The sequence below is a fragment of the Phyllobates terribilis genome, unplaced genomic scaffold (genome assembly GCF_046119375.1).
Source record: "Phyllobates terribilis strain yellow unplaced genomic scaffold, ASM4611937v1 Scaffold_3__8_contigs__length_932513732, whole genome shotgun sequence".
Taxonomy (NCBI): Eukaryota; Metazoa; Chordata; class Amphibia; order Anura; family Dendrobatidae; genus Phyllobates; species Phyllobates terribilis.
Genome location: NW_027362763.1, coordinates 771,980,744 through 772,002,035, shown reverse-complemented (window position 1 = coordinate 772,002,035; position 21,292 = coordinate 771,980,744). Strand labels below are relative to the sequence as shown.

The 21,292-nt window shown below is 45.1% G+C and overlaps 1 protein-coding gene across 1 annotated transcript in view; it reads right to left on the bottom strand.

Moving 5' to 3' along the window:
* The window catches only part of TMX4 (thioredoxin related transmembrane protein 4), a 78,502-nt gene that overhangs the window by 21,974 nt on the left and 35,236 nt on the right, over window positions 1-21,292 (bottom strand). The window contains exons 4-5 of the mRNA XM_073672251.1: window positions 20,403-20,531; window positions 15,438-15,483 (exon numbers count right to left, since the gene is read on the bottom strand). Of these exons, the coding sequence (XP_073528352.1) occupies window positions 15,438-15,483; window positions 20,403-20,531 (175 nt within the window). The remainder of the gene's footprint in view (window positions 1-15,437; window positions 15,484-20,402; window positions 20,532-21,292) is intronic.

The window sequence follows — 21,292 nt, the reverse complement described above, 5'->3', positions numbered from 1 at the left end:
AGCTCAAGTTGATGACTTGGCCTCTGAATTCTCCAGATCCCAGTCTGAAGAAATCTTATAGAAATGAATATAACATAAAGATGATAATAATATAGCATAATGTGGTGCTATAGCCCTTCATGCTCCAGTAATCGTCTTAATAATGTGATAGTTATCGCAATCAGGGATGTTACTGGTGAGACAAATGGGCAACAGACGCCCAGCGATCACTGTAAGCGGTGAGGAAATTCATCAATAGGCTCCCATTCTGCAGGTAGTGCCACAACATGGGATATATTGCAGTACACTGCTGCCATTACTGGACTGTCCATATATAGAGGTCCTCCTGATAAGCTTTATAGCTGCTCTCCATCCTGAATAATAGATGAGGGTTCTGGATGGGACATTACTCTTAATTAATACCGAAATTCCCTAATAAGGCAATTTCAAAACTAGACGCCCCCTGTGGCCAAGTGCCTTGCAGGTGTGTGGCTGAAGTGTGCCATTTCTACCATTCAAGTAGCAAGGGTGCAGACTGCATTATATATTTGGCACCCAAAAGTGACTGCTGTAATTGGAGTTGACTGTAACCCCCTAAATGCTGCTGTCAATCATGATAGTAGCATTTCAATGGGTTGTCTCAAGTTTTTAAAAAGTTAAAATTGCAAAGTGCTTTTAAAAATAAGTATCTTTGCAATTTACCTCTTATTAAAAATCCTCTCTGTTCTGAAGTACGCAGGCATTATTAAGTCTATAGTGTACAGCTTGCTGTTTAGGTTACTGGCTACCCTGCAATCTCAGAGTGGCCGGTTGCCTAGGTAAGGAGCGCGTGCCGTTATCAGGCCCTATGCTTTAGAGTCTGCAAGGGCTGCTCTAAAATCAGCGCACTTCAGTATCGCAGTGCACTGTATAAGCCATCCAGTGATCGAAGTTACAATTAAAGGGAATGTGTCAGAAGGTTTTTGCAATGTAGTTTGAGGACAGCAAGAGATACAGGCTGAGGCACTGAGTTCAATGATGTGTCATTTATCACCATGCGTGGAGTTGTTTACTTATAGTGTAGGTATTATCACCTTGTGATTAGCTGTCACCGGTGTGTCAGGTTTGACTGACAGTCATACGAGGTCTGGCTGTAGAAGGTCGCTGAGTTTGGCCTTGAAAACATCTTAATGATCCCTCTCTCTTTAGGACCATGGGGTGTTCCTTGCCTTGCTTGGGGATTCTACCTTTAGGATCCAGCGGTGATCCTCAGCTTCTGCTGCTAATTACCACACCCTTGCCGTATCCTTAAACACACTCAGTTTCTCCAGAGAGTTGCTGGTGATAGAGTGTTCTTATCTATTTAGGCCTGGAATTCTAGTAGTCGGCTAGAATTTCCTTGGAGTTCCTTCGTGGATTGTTGCCGTGTGCTCTCAGGTGTCATCTTGAAGCTAAGTCTATTCCCTTGTTCGTTTCCCTTGTGTGTACTTTAGTTTGCAGTGGAGCTGACTAGTCCTCACCCCTCCCCTCCTCCCTATCTAGGGCCTAGCTTTAGGGTCAGCTAGGGCCAGGTTTCCTGCTCGGCGATAGGTGCAGAACCTATATAGGGTCAATAGGGGAGACAGAGTTTGTCGTTTGAGCTGTTTAGGGGTCTCCACTACCCCCTGCTGTTATATGATGGGTTCTCCCAATACCTTTGCTTGACATTAGCACTGCTGGACTACACTATTCTGACCACACCCTCTCCCCGTGATAAGCACCTCACTGTCTACGGACTTGGCATGGAGAACTTGGTGTGGCCAGGGGCAGCTTTCTCAGCTCTGCTGCATTCTACATCTAAAAGCTCTGATTGTGTGAGAACGGCTGCACCCAGTAAACTAAGTGACACATAGTTGGAATCAGGGTCTCTTTTCCTACATTATTCAGCTCTCAGATGAGGTAGCAAAAACCTGATGACAGATTCCCTTTAAGTTGACTTATTTAAAATGTAAAAAAAAATTAAATATTTTTTTTAATATTTAAAAAGTCAATAAAAATCCAAATGTTTAAATCTTTTTTACCCAAACGTAAATAGCAAAATCTAAAAAAAAAAAACACATTTGCCATCACTATGTGTGTAATTGTCCGAGCTAATAAAATATGAAATATATACACAGTATGCATTTTCACATAGTTACATTTGATACTGTGAACACCACAGAAGAAAAAAAAAATTGTAATGGCGTAATTAGAAGTAATGTGTGAACAAAGCCCATCTTTTGAGGAGCACCAATTGCCTCATAGCTATAGAAACGATGATCGCACAAGAATCCTACAATCAATTTAGACCTTCGAATGAAACAAAATAGAAATGACATTGACACTAATACCCGTCACTATGATGAGAGTAGTAGTACTAGAACCTCCTGATCATTATTTCCCGGAGCTCAGGCTTTGTGGTAATTGTCTGTTTCTGCGGAGGACAAGATTTCACGTCTTCACTGTCACTGTCAGAACCAATAAAAGAAAGACACAGGGAAAACCTAGCGTGAAGAATATCAGCGTGCGCTCCAGAAACTGTGTGAAAAGGCAATTTTGAAAACATTGAAGATTTTCCAGCTCTCCGGTGGCGGTATACAGAGGATATGCAACGTCTAGGAAGGTCACTCTCGCTCATATAAACTATTGATTCTTCGGCTACCCAGAGGACAATAGGTTGTGATGGCAATTTTATTTCTTTTTTGTTTTGTTATCTATTTCCTAGTTTGTGACACCGAGACGACCGGGGGAAGAAAACGGCGCAGCTCCTGGTCTTAGCGCGTACAATTAGGAAATCAATATGTTGGGATTCACAAAGTCTCTGCCTTCAGAAGCCTGGTGGACTCTGACCGATGTGACGGCATAGACTGCCCTTCTGCTATTCTGGCTGCGGACTCTTTCTCTAATGTTTTGTTATTTTCTGCAGATTATTTCATTTTCTGGCCTTTTCACTGCCCCACATATTGCAGCATTTCTCACCAAAGCTTCTCTTTTATATTGTTATTTTGTTCTTTTGCGGTACTTTCTCAACATGCCGCACACCACGGCTCACAAGAGGCAGAGAGCTGTGGGTAAGTGGAAAGGCGATCAACCGTGTAACAGTTAATAGTGGGTGTACACGTTGCGGCGTGGAAAGTTTAGACCGGACGACGAAATTCTACGCGAGCCGAACGATCGTACATTCTAGGAGTACAGAACAATCGTATCGGGGCAGCACATCACCTGCTTACACAGAACAACGTGCTGCTGAGAACAATTAGGCTATGTGCTCATGGAGTTTTCAAAAGGTGAAAAAGTTTCAGAAAAATTCCAGCAGTCATTTTCCTAAAGAATCTTCACCGGCAGCTGTTCAGCCATCTTTCCTTGTCTTTGATTTGTGCTTTCAGATCTATAAAGCAGGCGGCTTTTAAGCGAAGCAACCCAAAGAATCAATGTTGTTGTTTTTTGTTTTTTTTAACCCTGAAGCGGTTAAAAGAAGTGACATAAGACGGCGCAGCAATGTCGTTTTGATATTACTGTGCATTATGTTCATTTTCAGTTGCGGTTTTGCAGAGCTTTTTCAGGTGGATTTCAGACAGGATCTGCCTGAAAAAGACGTTGTGTGTACATACCCTTAGGCTATGTTCCCCCACGATGAGCTTTTGGTGAGTTTTTCAAGCGCAACAGAAAAAAAAAAACACCAAAAACTCATTGTGACCTTTTGCCGTTGCGTATTTTCCTCTGCGTCAAAAACGCAGCGTCTTACAGGTCCAGCAGTGTGGATGGGATTGTAGAAATCTTCTGCCCGCTGTGCTTCTTATTTACTCAGCATAAACTGACCGACGGTGTGTGGTTCGAATCCGCAATTTGTCAATTTCTTTAGCGGGTTTGCTGAGTTTCCCCCATAGACTTGCATTAAGTGTGGAAGTTTATCAGAGAATATATTAATACTATCTGATGACAGATTCCTTTTAAAGGGAATCTGTCACCATGAAAATACAGTCCAATCTACAGGCCCTGTATTAAAGAGCATGAGGAGCTGAGCAGATTGATATATAGTTTTTTGAGTAAAGATTCAGTATAACCTGTGATTTTATTCATTTAATCCTCTGCTGTTTCTGGGATTTTGGGTCCAGTGGGCGGTCCTGTCAGTGTCCAATGGGCGGTTCTATAAGTGATTGACAGCAACCTCTGTATGCACACTAACACAAGGAAAGCTGTCAGTCACTGACAGGGCCACTCACTGGATCCAAATCTCAGAAACAGCAGAACTTTAACCCCTTTATCCTCGGGCGATTTTTAATTTTTGTTTTTTCTCCCCTTCTTCTAAGAGCCATAACCTTTTTATTTTCCAGCCACATGGCCGTATGAAGGCTTGTTTTTTTTTTTGCAGGACGAGTTGTACTTTTGAATGACACCATTCATTCTGCCACAAGGTGTACTGGAGAACAGGAAAAAATTGAAATTGCAAAAAAGTGCAATTCCACAGTGTTTTTTTTTTTTACTTACCATGTTCAATATATGGTAAAACTGACCTGGCTACATGATTCCCCAGGTCAGTATGAGTAGGCAGATACCACACATCTCGGATCCACCAATGATTGTTAGAGGCACTTGATGGCAGATTAGATCAGCCATCAAGTGCGGGGAAAGAAGTGGGCTCAGCGCCGAAACCCGCAATAAAGGCAGAGACATGGAAGGGGTTAAATGATTAAAACCCAGGTTATGCTGAATCTCGTCTCACAAAACTATACAATCAACCTGCTCATCTCCCTCTGCTCTATACCATGAAGCTTGCAGATTGGAGGTCATTTTCATTGTGACAGATTCCCTTTAAGAGGGTTATCCAGGGCCTGTCACATCCACATCGGGTCGTCAGCGGTGCTGTAGACGTGGCCTCCAGTGTTAGGTATCATGCACCTGTCCTGTTTTTCAGAATACCATATCTGCGGATACCTGGCAAATGACCAAGGCAGCCCCCTCAGTCAGTAGCCCCTCATACCTTCCGATGTGTAAAGCGCTGGACGACCTCTTTATTACAAGATTCAGGTTGTCTGCACGGTTTTGACAAAGAAAAAAAAAAAGAAGATGTGACAAAACGAGCTTTATTTCGAGGGGAGCCCCCGATATTCTGGAGTGGAGGGCGCTGATGTCCACTATTCCCCTCTCCCTCCATCCTGCTTGCTAGTCGGTGCGTATCTGCAGCCTGATGTAGAGCAGTGTAAATAATTCCTCAATCTGTTATCCCTCCGGGTCACCATGTGTTGGAGAAAAGTGATAAACAGCTCAATAATACTGGAACCACATTACAGCGTGACATGGCAAATCATGCTGTCAACCCAAAGCGAAAGAGCCGCTTTATTATAATGTGGAGCTCCGCACTGAGGGCGCTTTAAGGAACGATCATAGATGGCGAAAATATCAATTTCCTGATATAAAGATGGTATCAGTAATGCACCCTGAGCTCCCGCTGCTCCTGCCGGGGCCGCAGCGGACGTGGCCCCATAACTTACAGGCCGCCAGGTACGGAGCTGGAATTATGGAGATTTCCAGTAGCACTCACAGTGCAATTAATTATTCATATTCGATAATTCTTAGTTATGGACTTGCCAAAATATTTTATACGCTGCCTATTTGGTGAGGATCTGTGTGCAGAAAATCTATAGCATAAGGCTAGGGTAACACAAGCATATATTCTCTCCCCAAAGTGTGATTACACTGTGTCATATTATCTCGGATGAGAAGATGGAGAAAAAAATGTCTCCATTTTCTTTATTGTGTCAGTCCATGGAAAATCAGACTGCTCTCAGATGTCATTCGAGTGCAGTCTGATTGACCTGCGGTGCTATTTTAAAATATGAAGTTTGTCAATTTTGTGTGCGGATTTCAGCCTTAGCAACAGAATGGATGAAATCTGAGGCCTCCACAATCTGCTCAAATAAGTCAAGATTTTGCTGCCGTTAACTGTGGGAAAATCCACACCAAATCTGCCGTGTGTGACCTTACCCTTATAGAGACCACTTGTAGTTCTGCCATTGTAGGAGTGGTCAAGGTAATCAATACATTTTGGGGTTGCCACTGGTAAAAAGTTTAATGTGAGTCTATCAGGACATTGTACATTACTAATCCAGTAACAGCCCTGGGTAAGTCACATCCAAACAAGTCTTAACATAGCTAATGTGGCATCATATTAATAAAATGAATGTGAATGGCATCACATCTCGGGTCATGCTGGCAAGAGTCCAGTGGGCGTGGCCAAGGCACGGACCAGTCTTGGCTTTTCTTCAGTAATCCCTCCTCTTGCATCATAACTGACTTTGCTTAACGGGGTTTTACAAGATTTTACAAAGTAAGAAATTGTGCCCTAACATGGAAGGGAATATATATTAATATAAAAAAATGTTTTAAAAAAAGCATTTCATAGCTCTTGAATACTCCCAGAACTGCTGCTCCCACCTATACCGGTAATTATAACATCCCATTCATCAAACTTCTTAATGCTGCAGACAATCACAGGCCTCAGAGATTAAATACCAAACTATGATCATTGGGGTCAGTGATTGGCTGCAGCTATCAAGAGACTGATGATGGGACATTATCACTTCCTTTACCAGAGAGGACCACTGGAGTGACAAAAGATGCAAACGGTAAGAAAGGCTTTATTTTGCAGATGTAGAAATGCCAATCCTGACGGTCACGGCGTGCTGCTCCATTAGCCTGGCACACCGATTCAATGGGGAAAACCATTTTAACTTCGCTTTTTGATATTTCATGCTTCAAATAAAGTGCTTTGCTTTTGATACTTTCTGGTATCAAAAATTAATACTTAAAAATATAAAAAAAATACTTCCTGGTATACTTTGACAAAACTTTACTGGCATATGTATGTGCGGATTACATGAGTTTTTGATGCGTTTCCACCATGGAATTGCACTTGAAACGCATGTGCATTTTTAAACTACTGATTTTCTGCACCTAATGCAAGTCTATGGGGAAAATCTGCATAGAAAGCTCAGTGTACCAGCAAGAGAAATTGATGTTGTGGATTTCAAACACGCACCGCAGGTCAGTTTACACGGTGTTAAAAAGAAGCACAGAGGGCAGGAGATTTCTATAAATCCCATCTATTTTGCTAGCACTGTAAGACGCTGCATTTTGACACAGCGAAAATAAGCAGTGTCAAAAATTCACCAAAAGCTCATCGTGGGAATGCAGTCTAAGACAATAAAAAGGCACTAAACAGAGCAGATTGTGTATTCCAGTGCGGAAAACATGCAGAAAAAAAAATGCAGCATGTCTGGCCTTAAAGTCATAACATTACACAAACCCCCTCTCCACCACTTGCAGTCATTAGTCCTAAGCCCTGGCTCTAGCTCAGAATAGGCAAAAAAAAATGAGCTTTTTTTATATATTAAAATACTATACAATGAAAAATTATGATCCTTAAAGGAACAGCACATATTACTTGTAATGTTTTCTTCACACATAGAGCATCAACAACTACTATTTGTAAAGAAGTCGTTATGACCTTGCACAGAAGGGCCCTAGGGCTGTATCTTGGTAATGTCAATGTTGTCAGGTACGTTACAACAACTGCCTGCGGCCAAACCACATTCACAGGGAATACGATATAACATCTAGGTCCAGGAGGCCAAAACTGCCGGGGTTCAATAAAGGGTTAAGGGATTTTTTTTTTTTTAATGACCACTTATTTCTTTTCTACAGCAGCATCATTTTCAAATAGGAACAGTAGATGGCGCCAATCAGCAGCGCAGAAGGCTAGATTTACCTCTGGGAGCATTGGACAGTGAGCCTGAGTGATAAGAGGGGCCGCAGCCAAGAGAAGAGCAACAGGGACAGCACTGCACAATAAGTAGCTGGGGGGAGCAGAGGGCATGGGGATGCGCTGCTGGTAGGTTATCTGGGAAAACATTTTAGTAAATTTAATGTAATGCATTTTTAAATACTAATATATATTTTTTGCAAAATTGAATCCAAACCCGCTATATAAGCCTAGTATCCTCGCAGATCAATGGCGTCTCTGGACTGACCGCAGTGTTGCAGCAGATGGGCAGCAGCAGGTACAGACTGGGACAACATCTCAGCCTCATCCTAGTCCTGGGAATATCTCAGTCTCAGGAGGCTCCTGGAAACTTCACTTCAAGAGATAGTGGGGCTGATGTAATAGAAATCGGGTGGAGGCCTCATTCACCCTCCGTATTTTTAACAGATAAGACACGTACCCATAGTCTATGGCGCTGTTCACATGCACGTGTATTTTTACAGACTGTGCACAAAAAAAAAAATCGAGGAGACATGTCCATTTTTTATCGGCGTCATGGATGAAAATCACTCATATAAGTCTATGGGTCCGTGAAAGTCAGAGAACTCGGATGCCATCAGTGTACAGTCCGTGTGCTGTCCATGATTAACACCAATGTACGAGAAAATCACTGATAGTAAAAACTGACACCCAGACTAAACCTCGATGAAGCTCAGATCCAAAACACTGAAAACACTCAGACTGTTTTTTGTGTACGTGAGAAATCACAGACGTCTGAATGAGACCTAAGGCTATGGTCACACTATCAGTCTTTGGTCAGTATTTTACATCAGAATTTGTAGCCAAAACCAGAAGTGGTGACGTGTTTCTATTATACTTTTCCTCTGATTGTTCCACTCCTGGTTTTGGCTTACAAATACTGATGTGAAATACTGACCAAATACTGAACATGTGAATGTGGCCTTAAAGGAGCTGTCCTGGAAAACAAACAAATAAGGAGCAGATCGGTGGGGATGCCAGTTGTTGAATTTTAACCAATCTCATACTGATGACTTAATCCTGGACAACCCCTCTAACTTGTGGCAAAAAAAATGTTTCTCAGGCCTTGCACCAGATTTACTATATATTTAAGACACTTTTTTCTTCTTTTTTTACAATGCCTGACAACGGGGCTCTGTCCATCTACTCAATGGCTGAAGAAAGGCCATGCCCTAAGCTACAACCCCGTGCACAGCAATTTATGCCAAGGAGGGACAAAATCTGGTGAAGCTTAGTTAATCAAAGTAAGCCAATAGGTGGTGTGAACTAGGGCTAGACCGTGCCTCAAAAAACAGGAGCTACCCTGATAAATAAGGCGCTTTTTAAGACATAGTGTAAAAGTTAGACAGTTCTAAGAAATCTGCCCCCCTGAGTGTATGATGAGGAAATATATCGGTAAGAAAATTACCCAAAAAATTAGAAAATAAAAAGGTTTATAAAAAATAAAAATATATCATTCAGTTACTGGATTTAGATATCAAAAAAAAAATCTGTTACATTCCCTTCCATTGGTTTCAGCAAACAAGCCTATTCTCATCATACACATCACTGATATCTGGAGCAAAGGGTTAAACCCTCTGGTAGTGTGGACAATCTGAAAAGTAACTATATATTTGGCCTATACAGTCACCCTGCCCTTACATACAGTCAGTCACCCTGCTCATACATACAGTCACCCTGCCCATACAGTCAGTCACCCTGCCCATACATACAGACAGTCACCCTGCCCATACATACAGACAGTCACCCTGCCCATACATACAGACAGTCACCCTGCCCATACATACATACAGTCACCCTGCCCATACATACATACAGTCACCCTGCCCATACATACAGTCACCCTGCCCATACATACAGTCACCCTGCCCATACATACAGACAGTCACCCTGCCAATACATACAGTCACCCTGCCCATACATACAGACAGTCACCCTGCCCATACATACAGTCAGTCACCCAGCCCATACATACAGACAGTCACCCTGCCAATACATACAGTCACCCTGCCCATACATACAGACAGTCACCCTGCCCATACATACAGTCAGTCACCCTGCCCATACATACAGACAGTCACCCTGCCAATACATACAGTCACCCTGCCCATACATACAGACAGTCACCCTGCCCATACATACAGTCACCCTGCCCATACATACAGACAGTCACCCTGCCAATACATACAGACAGTCACCCTGCCCATACATACAGTCACCCTGCCCATACATACAGTCACCCTGCCCATACATACAGTCAGTCACCCTGCCCATACAGTCAGTCACCCTGCCCATACATACAGACAGTCACCCTGCCAATACATACAGTCACCCTGCCCATACATACAGACAGTCACCCTGCCAATACATACAGACAGTCACCCTGCCCATACATACAGTCAGTCACCCTGCCCATACAGTCAGTCACCCTGCCCATACAGTCAGTCACCCTGCCCATACATACAGTCACCCTGCCAATACATACAGACAGTCACCCTGCCCATACATACAGTCAGTCACCCTGCCCATACATACAGTCAGTCACCCTGCCCATACAGTCAGTCACCCTGCCCATACATACAGTCACTCTGCCAATACATACAGTCACCCTGCCCATACATACAGTCAGTCACCCTGCCCATACATACAGTCAGTCACCCTGCCCATACATACAGACAGTCACCCTGCCCATACATACAGACAGTCACCCTGCCAATACATACAGACAGTCACCCTGCCCATACATACAGTCAGTCACCCTGCCCATACAGTCAGTCACCCTGCCCATACATACAGTCACCCTGCCCATACATACAGTCACCCTGCCAATACATACAGTCACCCTGCCCATACAGTCACCCTGCCCATACATACAGTCAGTCACCCTGCCCATACAGTCAGTCACCCTGCCCATACAGTCAGTCACCCTGCCCATACAGTCAGTCACCCTGCCCATACATACAGTCACCCTGCCAATACATACAGACAGTCACCCTGCCCATACATACAGTCACCCTGCCCATACATACAGTCAGTCACCCTGCCCATACAGTCAGTCACCCTGCCCATACATACAGTCACCCTGCCAATACATACAGACAGTCACCCTGCCAATACATACAGACAGTCACCCTGCCCATACAGTCACCCTGCCCATACATACAGTCAGTCACCCTGCCCATACAGTCAGTCACCCTGCCCATACAGACAGTCACCCTGCCCATACAGTCAGTCACCCTGCCCATACATACAGACAGTCACCCTGCCAATACAGTCACCCTGCCCATACATACAGTCAGTCACCCAGCCCATACATACAGTCACCCTGCCCATACATACAGTCAGTCACCCTGCCCATACATACAGTCAGTCACCCTGCCCATACATACAGTCAGTCACCCTGCCCATACATTCAGTCACCCTGCCCATACATACAGTCAGTCACCCTGCCCATACAGTCAGTCACCCTGCCCATACATACAGACAGTCACCCTGCCAATACATACAGACAGTCACCCTGCCCATACATACAGACAGTCACCCTGCCAATACATACAGACAGTCACCCTGCCCATACAGTCAGTCACCCTGCCCATACAGTCAGTCACCCTGCCCATACATACAGTCACCCTGCCAATACATACAGACAGTCACCCTGCCCATACATACAGTCAGTCACCCTGCCCATACATACAGTCAGTCACCCTGCCCATACAGTCAGTCACCCTGCCCATACATACAGTCACTCTGCCAATACATACAGACAGTCACCCTGCCCATACATACAGTCAGTCACCCTGCCCATACATACAGTCAGTCACCCTGCCCATACAGTCAGTCACCCTGCCCATACATACAGACAGTCACCCTGCCAATACATACAGACAGTCACCCTGCCCATACATACAGTCACCCTGCCCATACATACAGTCAGTCACCCTGCCCATACATACAGTCAGTCACCCTGCCCATACAGTCAGTCACCCTGCCCATACATACAGTCACCCTGCCCATACATACAGTCACCCTGCCAATACATACAGTCACCCTGCCCATACATACAGTCAGTCACCCTGCCCATACAGTCAGTCACCCTGCCCATACAGTCAGTCACCCTGCCCATACATACAGACAGTCACCCTGCCAATACATACAGTCACCCTGCCCATACATACAGTCAGTCACCCTGCCCATACAGTCAGTCACCCTGCCCATACATACAGTCACCCTGCCCATACATACAGTCACCCTGCCAATACATACAGACAGTCACCCTGCCCATACAGTCACCCTGCCCATACATACAGTCAGTCACCCTGCCCATACAGTCAGTCACCCTGCCCATACAGACAGTCACCCTGCCCATACAGTCAGTCACCCTGCCCATACATACAGACAGTCACCCTGCCAATACATACAGACAGTCACCCTGCCCATACAGTCACCCTGCCCATACATACAGTCAGTCACCCAGCCCATACATACAGTCACCCTGCCCATACATACAGTCAGTCACCCTGCCCATACATACAGTCAGTCACCCTGCCCATACATACAGTCAGTCACCCTGCCCATACATTCAGTCACCCTGCCCATACATACAGTCAGTCACCCTGCCCATACAGTCAGTCACCCTGCCCATACATACAGACAGTCACCCTGCCAATACATACAGACAGTCACCCTGCCCATACATACAGACAGTCACCCTGCCAATACATACAGACAGTCACCCTGCCCATACATACAGACAGTCACCCAGCCCATACATACAGTCACCCTGCCAATACATACAGTCACCCTGCCCATACAGTCAGTCACCCTGCCCATACATACAGACAGTCACCCAGCCCATACATACAGACAGTCACCCTGCCAATACATACAGACAGTCACCCTGCCAATACATACAGTCAGTCACCCTGCCCATACAGTCAGTCACCCTGCCCATACATACAGTCAGTCACCCTGCCCATACAGTCAGTCACCCTGCCTATACAGTCAGTCACCCTGCCCATACATACAGACAGTCACCCTGCCCATACATACAGACAGTCACCCTGCCCATACATACAGACAGTCACCCTGCCCATACATACAGACAGTCACCCTGCCCATACATACAGACAGTCACCCAGCCCATACATACAGTCACCCTGCCCATACATACAGTCACCCTGCCCATACATACAGTCAGTCACCCAGCCCATACATACAGGCAGTCACCCTGCCCATACAGTCACCCTGCCCATACAGACAGTCACCCAGCCCATACATACAGACAGTCACCCAGCCCATACATACAGTCACCCTGCCCATACATACAGTCAGTCACCCTGCCCATACATACAGTCAGTCACCCAGCCCATACATACAGACAGTCACCCAGCCCATACATACAGTCAGTCACCCTGCCCATACATACAGTCAGTCACCCTGCCCATACATACAGTCAGTCACCCAGCCCATACATACAGTCAGTCACCCAGCCCATACATACAGACAGTCACCCAGCCCATACATACAGACAGTCACCCAGCCCATACATACAGTCACCCAGCCCATACATACAGACAGTCACCCAGCCCATACAGTCAGTCACCCAGCCCATACATACAGTCAGTCACCCTGCCCATACATACAGTCAGTCACCCAGCCCATACATACAGTCAGTCACCCTGCCCATACATACAGTCAGTCACCCTGCCCATACATACAGACAGTCACCCAGCCCATACATACAGTCAGTCACCCTGCCCATACATACAGTCAGTCACCCTGCCCATACAGTCAGTCACCCAGCCCATACATACAGTCACCCAGCCCATACAGTCAGTCACCCTGCCCATACATAGTCAGTCACCCAGCCCATACATACAGTCAGTCACCCTGCCCATACATACAGTCAGTCACCCTGCCCATACATACAGTCAGTCACCCTGCCCATACATACAGACAGTCACCCAGCCCATACAGTCAGTCACCCTGCCCATACATACAGTCAGTCACCCTGCCTATACAGTCACCCTGCCCTTACATACAGTCAACCCTGCCCATACAGTCACCCTGCCCTTACATACAGTCAGTCACCCTGCCCATACATACAGTCAGTCACCCTGCCCATACAGTCAGTCACCCAGCCCATACATACAGACAGTCACCCAGCCCATACATACAGTCACCCAGCCCATACAGTCAGTCACCCTGCCCATACATACAGTCAGTCACCCTGCCCATACATACAGTCAACCCTGCCCATACATACAGACAGTCAACCCTGCCCATACAGTCAGTCACCCTGCCCATACATACAGTCAGTCACCCAGCCCATACATACAGACAGTCACCCAGCCCATACATACAGACAGTCACCCAGCCCATACATACAGTCACCCTGCCCATACAGTCAGTCACCCTGCCCATACATACAGTCAACCCTGCCCATACAGTCAGTCACCCTGCCCATACATAGTCACCCTGCCCATACAGTCAACCTGCCCATATAGTCAACCTGCCCATATAGTCAACCTGCCCATACAGTCAGTCACCCTGCCCATACAGTCACCCAGCCCATACAGTCAATCACCCTGCCCGTACAGTCACCCTGTCCATACATACAGTCAGTCACCCTGTCCATACAGTCAACCTGCCCATACAGTCAACCTGCCCATATAGTCAACCTGCCCATATAGTCAACCTGCCCATACATACAGTCAGTCACACTGCCCATACAGTCACCCAGCCCATACAGTCAATCACCCTGCCCGTACAGTCACCCTGTCCATACATACAGTCAGTCACCCTGTCCATACAGTCAGTCACCCTGCCCATACAGTCAGTCACCCTGCCCATACAGTCACCCTGAAAAATGGTGTCAGTAGAGATGACGGCAGAAGCAAACGCCGGGCACCAGATAGGGAGCATGACTGATGGACGGTCTCTTCAGTGCATGCGTGGACGTTCGCTTTAGCTGATAACTTTAGGAACAGATGCAGAGTCTTATTCTATCTCTAACAGACTTTAACGTGACAAAATAACATATCACCTCTCTCACTTCTCAGTTCCAGCACCGATGCCCTAGTGGTTCCCGCCGAATTCCTACTATTCTGCAGCAGTGGCATGCCAGACATCCACGTGACTTCAGCAGCCAAAATCTGGTCTCGGTGATGCTCACATGTACAGTATAAAGCACTGGGACCAGTGATCGGCTGTGATGTCACCTGGGGGCATCTGACATCATTTCTGTAGGAGACAGAGGATGAGAACCACCAGAGCTTCAGCGCTGGATCTTGGGAAGTGAACAGATTAGTTATGGTTCATTTATTTCATTATTTTTTCCACATTTCCTGTACTCTTACACAATTAATGGTTTGGGTCAGAACTCTATTTCTACTATAGGAACCCAGACCTCTGGCAGACGATGACGTTTAGAGAATTGTGGCATCAGTTTAGCAATGATACTGGGAGAATGGAGGGGAAGAAACCCTTCTCAGGACTCCAGGATAATGATTATGGGTGGTCAGGCGAGACCCCTAGATGTAATGGGCAAGGCGAGAGATTGTAGAATCCGCTTATCCTGAATGTCATTCATTAATGTAAAGAATATCCCACATTGTAACAGAAATGCACTATCTTCTTATAAATGGAGAAGCAGTCTTACCCGGATCCATCCTGATAAGTGAAACAGGCCGGCCATCCCAGACATCCTGCAAAGGACAGAGTCCCCATTACAGACATGACACTAACAATCAATACTCACAATTTACAGCTCGTCTGGATCTGGTCAGAGACAGGGGCTAATGTGACTGCGGGCGACGAGAGCCGACCTGGGACCGGCAGACATGGAGCACAGCAACTCCCACAGCTGCCGCCTGACTTGGAGACACACAGTACAGGCCTCCTGGTTATTTCACAAGACTGGACATAAATGGAAGGTTCATCAGGGAATAACATACACTCCAGCATTTATGTTATATGGGTTTTCCCTAACATTTTATCTAAAGCTTGTTTGGCCCAAAAGGACGTTTTCAGAGAAAAAGACCGGCACTTACCTCCCTGAGTTGGTCCGAATCGATATGCAGGACACGGTTCATCTGACACGACAGATGTGAGCCCTGTGAACTACTTCTTACGTGACAACATCTGCAGCTTTATTTTTGATTAGCCGGCCTGCCACAACATCATCAATCATTGTGACGTGTAGCATGTAGCGCCAGGCTGGCCATCAACAACAGAGCCGCAGAAGCAGTCAGGTAGGCGGAGGTTCTCAGGGCTCCAGTCCAGTGGCCACAGATTAGTGACGTGGCAGATGAACCAGGTCCTGCAAATCAATAAGTAGGCAATCGTAGGCACTAGACCTAATATTAGACTCAGGCTTCCTGTTCTGTACAGAAGACTTTTCTGCAGTCTCTTCATCATCACAGACAGGATTACAATGAACGGTAACACCTCTATATACAGTAGATAACAGGACCCACTATTCACAGTAGGTGACGTGACAGCTCACCTCCTCCCCTCCTTGTACCAGGACCTCTGCCCAGATTACAGCATGCTTAGATAATGCATGTATACAAATAAATAGGGTCTGAGTCAGTCTATTGCTGCGAATGCCCACATTAAAAAAACAAGAAGTGGGAATCTAATATTAGACTAATATTGCAAGATTATTTTTTATTATTATTTAAAAAAAAATAACATAAAAACCTCATTTAAATAAGAATCTATCTTCTGATGATACATTTCCTTTAAGAAGGAAATCCAGTCAAAATGATGATCTGATAAATCCTACACACACATCACGCCTGACCTCGGACCCCACAGTTCTCCTTTGGATCTCATTAACGTCTTCTACTGTAACTCTGGCACGAGGTTCTGAGCAAAATGTAATTGTTCTGAATATGGCTCCGTGCTGTATCCAATTCTGAATTACAAAAATATCTAGACGGTGTCAAAGGGGTTTTTAATCATCCTTGGAGTGCTTTCCCATATATTGTTTTAGATCCCTCGTAAACCGCTTGCTGCATGTGAGTGTCAAAATGAGCGTCAGGGGGGTCTTCAAGTGGCAGAATTACTCCAGCCAGTGACTCTGAGCTGCGTGCTGGGCATCACCAGCCCCACCGCTGCATTCACACATATGATATCAATCCTTACACACTTATTAAGATTGATGTGTTTTTTTTAAATTCTTGACATTTTTTGTTCTCTCACTTGTAGGGCTCGCTCACACTGGCGTATATTCTCTCATGGGAGAGTTTGATACGAGTGTCACTTTAGTGTGATCAGATTTTCTCATATGCGAGAATCGTATCACAGGTGGGAAGAAGACCGAGAACTTGATTTCTCCATCTTCTCCAGTGTCTGTATCTGCGGTAATCCGACTGCACTCTGATTAAATCCAAGTGCAGTCCAATGTTTCACATGCACCCACAGACTTGTATGGGTGCGTGCAATCCGACTCTCAATGCATTCACAGCGTGCGGAGGTTGTTTTCTCATGCTGAACCGACATGAGAAAATAGTCGCAGATCTGCATTGCCCCATAGAATAACATCGGGCCGAGTGCTATCTGATAAAACATCGCATAGCACTCCACCGTGTTATACCCTAGTGTGAGAGAGCCCTTATTGTGACATATCACATTTTTTTGTCCAGGACAGGAAAGGTTGTCAATATCAGATCTGTTGGGGTCTGACAACCCCCTGTTGACCACCGGTTTGCAGGTTCCAATTTAATATTGGTGACCCAAAGTCCTGGACAAGCCCCTTTAATTCCCCACCAGTGGATTTTTGAGCCTTTTTCCTCCTTGGTTATACCGCTAGTAGAGGATTATTGGAAGCGAGGTTCACTTTCATCACAAAACTCTTGAATTCTTCCCAACTTTCTGTCCGCTTCCTAAATATAACTCGGGATCTCATTCTTTCTTCTGTTTGTCTTTTGTCTGAAGATTACAATCAATTTTTCAAATAAAATAAAGTCCTGCTGATCATAATTGTAGGAAATGCCTGTGAGCGGTCCATGCCAACTGCGTCCCGAGCCAGACACATGAAGGTGCTGCAGGCTATTCTTACTATATGCTATTACTATCTGACCTGTCTTAGATAATATAACATAAATGTATATAGAGACACGACTTACACAATACACTTAATCATTACTTCTTCTTCTCTCTGCCTTAGTACACACCAGAAGACAAGCCGTTTCTAAGTGTGGCAAATGGTTTAAATGATTTAGTAGGGGAAAGTCTGGTCCGGCAAGTCATTCTCCCCTGCAGTGCAATATAGTGATTTTTCCACTGCAAGGACATGTGACCACTGCAGCCAATCACTGGATGTAGCAGTGATGTGTTGCCACTAAATGTCCAGCAGGTGACCCAGAAAGCAGTGAAACGGGAGCGCAGGTGATCAGTCAGGTAAGTATAACTACTTTTATTACTTTCCACTATTTAAAGCATTTATTAAAACATCTGAAGTGGCAGTAAAACCCCTTTACCAAGGTAAATGCATTGCTCTGTTATCAATTTATTCCTACATTTCCATGAGTAATAACAGAGGAACGGCAAAATGTATTAATCTTGCTAGGGAATGCAAGTATTTCCTAAATCAGGATTCACACATCCATGTTTTTCATTCTGAGTACAGACCACGGTGCATGGAAGGACCTAGATCTCCTGAGCCAAGTTTCACAGCCCCATATATGTCTAAGAAGAAGTTGAGCTTGGGTCAGGAGACCGTTCATCACAGCCAACACTTGGACCACAAAACTTGGATGTATGAATTTGGCCTAACACCGACATGTCAGGAGCCATATATACGGGTAAGGCCTGGTACATACTGCATTCAGCAGTGGTTTTGATGGCTTCCATCCAGGTCCTCCATCAGAAAACCTGAAAAACAGGATTTAGATGTGGCCCTAATAGAGCCACTCATTATCAGAGACAAAAGAAATTTAAAGGGTTTTTCCCATGAACAAAGTTAATTTCAAATCAACATTTTAATCAATAGATAATGGAATAAAAATAAAGTTCCACAATTGGATCTGTTCAAAAAAAATGTTCCAGTGCTGAGATAATCAGTCTGAACATACCACATCTCCTGGGCAGAATACAGACAGGACAGCAGGGGATCACAGCTGATTCATTCAGGTAAAACATTGCTTAAAAACAGGCAGTGAAATATTTTGCCTCACAAAAACAATCATTTGAGCTGTCCTGTCTGTATATTCTCTTTTGCTTCCTCCCTTGCCCAGGAGCTGTGGAATGATCAGACCATGCTCCTGTATGGTCAGACACAGCCATTACATAGTACACAGCAGGGGCTGTCACGCAAGGTGAGGGAAGGAATAAGTGTACAACGACGGGAAGAGGGGGAAGGAAGCCCAACAACTAGGGAAAGGGAGAGTGGAGGCCCCTAGGCAGATCTAATATCACCCTGCCTACTCTATCATCCCTATATACTGCAGGTTCTGCACCTATCGCCGAGCAGGAACCTAAACCCTGAATGTCCCTAGAGCTAGACCCTAAATAGGGAGGAGACGGGGTGAGCACTAGTCAGGCCCCACTATAAACTAAAGACAACAAGGTAAACAAACAAAGGGGAGACACTTAGCTTGAGCAGACACCTGAGAGATAACGCCAACTGTCCACCAAGGGCACTAAAGACCAAAATAGATGACTGCTAGTACTGCAAGTCTGCACAGAGGTACATAAACCTATCACCGGTGACTCTCTGGAGAAACTGAGAGTTTTTAACTACCAAGCAAGGGTGTGTCAATCAGCAGCAGAAGGTGAAGGTCACTGCTGGATCCTAAAGGGAGAATGATATAACTATACAACACAGATGAGAGGATCAAGAAGGCGTCTGCAATGCCGAGCGCAGTGACCTTTTACAGCCGGATCCAGAGCGACTGTCTGTCACACCTGACATACCCGTGACAAGGGCACATTTATAAGATTATCTCAGCACAGGAAAAAAAATTGTAAACATATCCAATTGTGGAACTTATTATTATTCCAAGATCTATTAATTAAAATGTACTTTTTTCGTGGGAAAACCACTTTAAATGGACCCGATTAATGCTCCTTCACTGATGGTGCCCAACTTCTCAGATGAGCACAACAGTGTAGTCGACTATGTGCTTGTGCCCCTTTGAAAAGATGGACACCGCCACTAAGGAGTCTAAGTGGGGTCCAATTCAATTAGGTCTCAATGTAATGAGTGTCTCCATCAGGGACACAACTGAATCCTGTTTCTCAGAAGGAAGAAATGGACAGAAAGCCATCAAACCACTGCAGAACGCAGTATGTACTAAACGTTACTTCTCATAGAAGGGCACACCTCTCCCTAAAAGTCTATCTGCTGAAAAAAAGCCACCAGTGGGAATTTAAAGGACTTGTCCAGGACTTAAGCCATCAATATTAGATTAAACCTTAAAAACAGCTGGTTGCTGGGAGTGTCAGACCCCGATGGATCGGATACCGACGACCTATCTCATAGACTGTTATTTATACATAAAATTTGGAGGTCTGTATCAGAAAAGATAAAAACAGGGCAAAATTATGGACCTAGAAAAATATGATGTTAATGTGGACTGTTACTTTATGGCAAAGTATTAATTTATTTACGTCTTACAAGATAGATGAAGGCGCTTGCCATCCTGCCACCGGCTCTATCACTTTCCATTTCTGCTCTGCAATGAATGTGTGAAGGTCTTCAGCCATCCTTGAGCCATGATAACGTCGGAAAGCCCCGTCCATGACACTAGGAGGCAAAGGTTATATATAAGCCACAGCTGCAGAATTCACACGGATCAAGTTCATCTCCATCTTTTATATTTGTTATTGTGGAAAACAAAACCATTTATGAGCAGAGAACTGAAAAGTAGCAACTACATTTTATGTTCTCTTCTTTTAGGACATGTTCACACGGAGGGCAGAGAAATCCGCTGTGTATTTGCAGTGGAATGAGGCTGACCCTCTGATTTCTGCTGCGGATGTGCACTCCCCACAGAGGGTCCGTACGACAATTAGCCCCATGTCGCTACTCAAGGTAGTTTCCAGCCTGTGGTGGAAAAATCAGCCGCTGTGACAACGTCAAAGCAGATTTTCAATCGACTACCACAGGAGGTGTCTTGTGGGCGATTTTCAAGTAAATTTCATCGAGGAATATATGTGCCGAAATCTGTTTGAAAAAAAAAAATCTAGCCAGAAATAAAATTGTGCCAAATGAGTCGGCCCAGTACAGGAACACATTATGTGCAGGCCGTCCTGGCACAGAACTCAGTACAGGTCATCAATATCAGATCTGTGGGAGTCCAACATCCGGTACCCCCACCGATCAGCTGTTATTAGGGTATACACAGTGAATGGAGCGGCACTGCGCAGGTCTTTACAATGTGTAGAGGCCGCTGATGGGTACTGCAGATCAGCTCCTATCCTCTTCCATAGGAACTGATCTGCAGTACCCTGTAATGGCCGCTACACATTGTACACAATCTTCTACCACCGGAGCTAATAACAGTT